This window comes from Dermacentor silvarum, chromosome 1 (assembly GCF_013339745.2).
Source record: "Dermacentor silvarum isolate Dsil-2018 chromosome 1, BIME_Dsil_1.4, whole genome shotgun sequence".
NCBI classification, from domain to species: Eukaryota; Metazoa; Arthropoda; class Arachnida; order Ixodida; family Ixodidae; genus Dermacentor; species Dermacentor silvarum.
In genome coordinates, this window is record NC_051154.1 from 124,349,003 (window position 1) to 124,355,262 (window position 6,260).

The 6,260-nt window shown below is 62.5% G+C and overlaps 1 protein-coding gene across 1 annotated transcript; it reads right to left on the bottom strand.

Moving 5' to 3' along the window:
• Positions 1–292: 292 nt before the first annotated feature.
• On the bottom strand, positions 293–4,098 carry LOC119456510 (uncharacterized). The gene is made up of 2 exons (XM_037718371.1): positions 3,750–4,098; positions 293–354 (listed from the first exon to the last, which is right to left on the bottom strand). Exons 1-2 carry the CDS (start codon positions 4,096–4,098, stop codon positions 293–295), a joined length of 411 nt encoding a protein of 136 aa, XP_037574299.1.
• Between the last annotated feature and the right edge of the window lie 2,162 nt (positions 4,099–6,260).

The following is a 6,260-nucleotide window of genomic DNA, read 5'->3' on the forward strand; positions in this document are numbered from 1 at the left end:
CGTCTCGTAACATATGCTCCACCAGAATGAAATTGCACTGTTCTTCATGCTTTGATTTCTTGCCCTGGTCCGGCCAGTGATGTCAAACGCTTTCAGTCTATCACTTTATGGACAGAGTTTGCTATTCTTATTGTGACTGTAACGAATGTTCTAAGCCTGCGGTAGTTTTCGTTTGACCTGAATAAAAGTGTGCAGTTGACCATTCATTTACGTTTTGCTTTCTTTGTCACGCGTATACGAGTAAATTACGAAAGCTCAAGCTGTCAGACTTAAACGTGATGCGCGCTGAGGCTTAGGCGAACACTACGTCTTGCAATGCTGGTCTACTGGGTGGCCTTAGAAAGCACAGTTTCTCTGTAATAAAACGTAAAGCGATTCACACTGCACTCGAGTGGCTCTTTTCCTGTAGGTTTATAAGATCCTGTCTAGCGAGGTTTATCGACATTCATATAATTTCTCGTACGTTATGGCCATCTGTGAGTTCACATTATGATCTGCTGCTGCTATCTACAACAGCACGACTTGCTTTTAATGCGACTAGCATTCTTCGTCTCTTTTATGCTCTGTGATGTCTATCTATCTATCTATCTATGTGTCCATCTGTCTGTCTGTCTGTCTCTCTGTCTGTCGGTGGGTCGGTCGGTCGGTCGGTCGGTCTGGTTGGCTGGCTGGCTGTCGGTCTGTCGGTCGGTCTGTCTGTCTGTCTATCCGGCTGGCTGGCTGGCTGGCTGGCTGGCTGGCTGGCTGGCTGGCTGGCTGGCTGGCTGGCTGGCTGGCTGGCTGGCTGGCTGGCTGGCTGGCTCGCTGGCTGGCAAGCACGCTGGCTGGCTGGCTGGCTGGCTGGCTGGCTGGCTGGCTGGCTGGCTGGCTTGCTGGCTGGCTGGCTGGCTGGCTGGCTGGCTGGCTGGCTGGCTGGCTGGCTGGCTGGCTGGCTGGCTGGCTGGCTGGCTGGCTGGCTGGCTGGCTGGCTGGCTGGCTGGCTGGCTGGCTGGCTGGCTGGCTGGCTGGCTGGCTGGCTGGCTGGCTGGCTGGCTGGCTGGCTGGCTGGCTGGCTGGCTGGCTGGCTGGCTGGCTGGCTGGCTGGCTGGCTGGCTGGCTGGCTGGCTGGCTGGCTGGCTGGCTGGCTGGCTGGCTGGCTGGCTGGCTGGCTGGCTGGCTGGCTGGCTGGCTGGCTGGCTGGCTGGCTGGCTGGCTGGCTGGCTGGCTGGCTGGCTGGCTGGCTGGCTGGCTGGCTGGCTGGCTGGCTGGCTGGCTGGCTGGCGGCTGGCTGGCTGGCTGGCTGGCTGGCTGGCTGGCTGGCTGGCTGGCTGGCTGGCTGGCTGGCTGGCTGGCTGGCTGGCTGGCTGGCTGGCTGGCTGGCTGGCTGGCTGGCTGGCTGGCTGGCTGGCTGGCTGGCTGGCTGGCTGGCTGGCTGGCTGGCTGGCTGGCTGGCTGGCTGGCTGGCTGGCTGGCTGGCTGGCTGGCTGGCTGGCTGGCTGGCTGGCTGGCTGGCTGGCTGGCTGGCTGGCTGGCTGGCTGGCTGGCTGGCTGGCTGGCTGGCTGGCTGGCTGGCTGGCTGGCTGGCTGGCTGGCTGGCTGGCTGGCTGGCTGGCTGGCTGGCTGGCTGGCTGGCTGGCTGGCTGGCTGGCTGGCTGGCTGGCTGGCTGGCTGGCTGGCTGGCTGGCTGGCTGGCTGGCTGGCTGGCTGGCTGGCTGGCTGGCTGGCTGGCTGGCTGGCTGGCTGGCTGGCTGGCTGGCTGGCTGGCTGGCTGGCTGGCTGGCTGGCTGGCTGGCTGGCTGCTGCTGGCTGGCTGGCTGGCTGGCTGGCTGGCTGGCTGGCTGGCTGGCTGGCTGGCTGGCTGGCTGGCTGGCTGGCTGGCTGGCTGGCTGGCTGGCTGGCTGGCTGGCTGGCTGGCTGGCTGGCTGGCTGGCTGGCTGGCTGGCTGGCTGGCTGGCTGGCTGGCTGGCTGGCTGGCTGGCTGGCTGGCTGGCTGGCTGGCTGGCTGGCTGGCTGGCTGGCTGGCTGGCTGGCTGGCTGGCTGGCTGGCTGGCTGGCTGGCTGGCTGGCTGGCTGGCTGGCTGGCTGGCTGGCTGGCTGGCTGGCTGGCTGGCTGGCTGGCTGGCTGGCTGGCTGGCTGGCTGGCTGGCTGGCTGGCTGGCTGGCTGGCTGGCTGGCTGGCTGGCTGGCTGGCTGGCTGGCTGGCTGGCTGGCTGGGCTGGCTGGCTGGCTGGCTGGCTGGCTGGCTGGCTGGCTGGCTGGCTGGCTGGCTGGCTGGCTGGCTGGCTGGCTGGCTGGCTGGCTGGCTGGCTGGCTGGCTGGCTGGCTGGCTGGCTGGCTGGCTGGCTGGCTGGCTGGCTGGCTGGCTGGCTGGCTGGCTGGCTGGCTGGCTGGCTGGCTGGCTGGCTGGCTGGCTGGCTGGCTGGCTGGCTGGCTGGCTGGCTGGCTGGCTGGCTGGCTGGCTGGCTGGCTGGCTGGCTGGCTGGCTGGCTGGCTGGCTGGCTGGCTGGCTGGCTGGCTGGCTGGCTGGCTGGCTGGCTGGCTGGCTGGCTGGCTGGCTGGCTGGCTGGCTGGCTGGCTGGCTGGCTGGCTGGCTGGCTGGCTGGCTGGCTGCTGGCTGGCTGGCTGGCTGGCTGGCTGGCTGGCTGGCTGGCTGGCTGGCTGGCTGGCTGGCTGGCTGGCTGGCTGGCTGGCTGGCTGGCTGGCTGGCTGGCTGGCTGGCTGGCTGGCTGGCTGGCTGGCTGGCTGGCTGGCTGGCTGGCTGGCTGGCTGGCTGGCTGGCTGGCTGGCTGGCTGGCTGGCTGGCTGGCTGGCTGGCTGGCTGGCTGGCTGGCTGGCTGGCTGGCTGGCTGGCTGGCTGGCTGGCTGGCTGGCTGGCTGGCTGGCTGGCTGGCTGCTGGCTGGCTGGCTGGCTGGCTGGCTGGCTGGCTGGCTGGCTGGCTGGCTGGCTGGCTGGCTGGCTGGCTGGCTGGCTGGCTGGCTGGCTGGCTGCTGGCTGGCTGGCTGGCTGGCTGGCTGGCTGGCTGGCTGGCTGGCTGGCTGGCTGGCTGGCTGGCTGGCTGGCTGGCTGGCTGGCTGGCTGGCTGCTGGCTGGCTGCTGGCTGGCTGGCTGGCTGGCTGGCTGGCTGGCTGGCTGGCTGGCTGGCTGGCTGGCTGCTGGCTGGCTGGCTGGCTGGCTGGCTGGCTGGCTGGCTGGCTGGCTGGCTGGCTGGCTGGCTGGCTGGCTGGCTGGCTGGCTGGCTGGCTGGCTGGCTGGCTGGCTGGCTGGCTGGCTGGCTGGCTGCTGGCTGGCTGGCTGGCTGGCTGGCTGGCTGGCTGGCTGGCTGGCTGGCTGGCTGGCTGCTGGCTGGCTGGCTGGCTGGCTGGCTGGCTGGCTGCTGGCTGGCTGGCTGGCTGGCTGGCTGGCTGGCTGGCTGGCTGGCTGGCTGGCTGGCTGGCTGGCTGGCTGGCTGGCTGGCTGGCTGGCTGGCTGGCTGGCTGGCTGGCTGGCTGGCTGGCTGGCTGGCTGGCTGGCTGGCTGGCTGGCTGGCTGGCTGGCTGGCTGGCTGGCTGGCTGGCTGGCTGGCTGGCTGGCTGGCTGGCTGGCTGGCTGGCTGGCTGGCTGGCTGGCTGGCTGGCTGGCTGGCTGGCTGGCTGGCTGGGTGGCTGGCAGGCTGGCTGGCTGGCTGGCTGGCTGGCTGGCTGGCTGGCTGGCTGGCTGGCTGGCTGCTGGCTGGCTGGCTGGCTGGCTGGCTGGCTGGCTGGCTGGCTGGCTGGCTGGCTGGCTGGCTGGCGGCTGGCTGCTGTCTGGCTGGGGCTGGCTGTCTGGTTCTGGCTGGGGAACTGGCTGGCTGGCTGGCTGGCTGGCTGGCTGGCTGGCGGCTTGACTGGCGTGGCCTGGGCTGGCTGGCTACATAAGGCTGGCGGATGGCTGGCTGGGGCGTCGGCGGGGCTGGCCTGGCTTGGGAGCTGGCCAGTTGGAGGCTGCTGGTCTGGCTGGCTGCGGGCTGGCTGGCTGGCTGGCCCGGCTGGCTGGCCGGCGGCTGGCCATAGGCGTTGGCTGTCCGGCTGGCTGGCCGGCTGGCTGGCCGCTGGCTGGGCCAGAGGCTGGCTGCCGGCGGCTGGCTGGCCGCTGGCTGCCATGCTCAGAACAAAAACAAGCTCGGCTAGAAAGACTGGAAAACATCAATGTCTTGCCGGCCGGCCTGCCGTCCGCCCGCCAGACAGCCAGACCGGTGACCGACCGACCCACCGACAACAGACGACAGACAGACAGACAGATGAAAGTCGATAAACCTCGCTAGACAGGATCTTATAAACCTACAGGAAAAGAGCCACTCGAGTGCAGTGTGAATCGCTTTACGTTTTATTACAGAGAAACTGTGCTTTCTAAGGCCACCCAGTAGACCAGCATGCAAGACGTAGTGTTCGCCTAAGCCTCAGCGCGCATCACGTTTAAGTCTGACAGCTTGAGCTTTCGTAATTTACTCGTATACGCGTGACAAAGAAAGCAAAACGTAAATGAATGGTTAACTGCACACTTTTATTCAGGTCAAACGAAAACTACCACAGGCTTAGAACATTCGTTACAGTCACAATAAGAATAGCAAACTCTGTCCATAAAGTGATAGACTGAAAGCGTTTGACATCACTGGCCGGACCAGGGCAAGAAATCAAAGCATGAAGAACAGTGCAATTTCATTTCTGGTGGAGCATATGTTACGAGACGACAGCTGCGTCGTGAAGTCACCTCGCATTATCATTTGCTCAACTGCGGCACACATTCGACAACTCATTTCTTTCAAGTCTTCTTGTTTGCCAATTTTCCACCGTGATCCAGCTGCTGCGGCTTTGGTACAGACCATGGCCAATAGATAGTTTCGCGAATTATCAAGAACACGAAGGCGCTGATTTGGCATCGTGGGTCCATTAATTATGACTACAACACCATGCCCGAATGTTACTGTGATTTCTCGCCGAAATAAAGTCTTTGTATTCACACTCAGTGGTCAATCAAGGCTGAAGGTCACCCTCTTCGACCTGGATGGCTTCCGGTGCTGCGGAGGCTGTAGAGGCTGCGGAGGTTGCGTTGGCTGCAAAAGCTGCGGAGGGTGCGAAGGTGGCGGTGCTTGCGGAGAAAGCGGAGGCGTCGGTGGCTCCACGGGTGGCGGCATGTTGAACTCTCTGATGTTTGACGCAACGGAGTGGTACGTCGGAACGTATTGAGAGATAGGCAGATATCGGGGACCCTCGACGACGCCATCAACGCTCTGAGGGCAGATACAAGAACAAAGGGCACCCATCGCTCCTTTCTTGGCAGTGGCGAACGTGCAGAGGTCTCGTGCAGGGGGTTCGCTAAATTGGCGCTGCTTGGAGATCGGTCTCACCGAACGAGTGAAGCTTGATGTTCAAGACTTGGTCCAACTTCAATTGCTCACACAGGTGACCAGGGCGACGTTTCTGAACACTCCTTTCGTATACGGCAGGGCGAGATCGTGAGGGGACTCGGGCGAACAGGAGGCCGCAACGACTTCAAAATGTCGACGTTCGACAAACGATCGTATCAGTGTCACGTGCAGAGCCGCGTGCACGCGCTTCGTCGTCGTCGTCGTCGTCGCAAGGTTTTGGGCGCCGAGAAAAACGGCCAAACCGAAATGCCAAAATAAGAGAAAATGAAGCGTTCAGTGCATTCTTTGCTAAACACTTTTACAACGTTTAAATATGTAAAATATATCTCTTGCTGTTTTGTAAGGTCAAAATTTATCAGTTAAGCCAGCACCGTTGCTACAAGTCAAATATAGCTCGATTGATTTAAAAAGAAAAGTAAGACTGGATCTTCGTTTTATTTTCATTTCCAACGTCGCATTGCACGTGCACGCCTCTGTTCGTACGAGGCGCTCGCGAGCAGCGCGTGCTCGGCGGTGTGGTAAAGTGATTCGCGTTCTTGTGGTTTAATGGAAGGGAGCGTTGCAGATGCATCTCACGGCGTTGAGCGTCCGGCGTTTCAGTTCCAGTCATAGCTGTCATTTCGTGTCATACGTGTCTGCCTTACTTGTTCGTATGTTTAGCGCGCAACTCACAGTAAATGAATTATATCTGTTTGCTGGAGCTGTTTTATTCGTGGCCATGCAAGTGCAGACGTGGAGAAAAGGCGTTTTCCGTGCAAAATTAGAATGGTTCCGCTTAGAGTCCGTTTCACGTATAAAGGCAGTGCTTGGCCAGCAATGCTAAACAGACGCAGTTTCGTCCGAAAGACGAAGCATTCATTGCGATATCATATTCTTAGTCAGCAATACGAAGTAAGG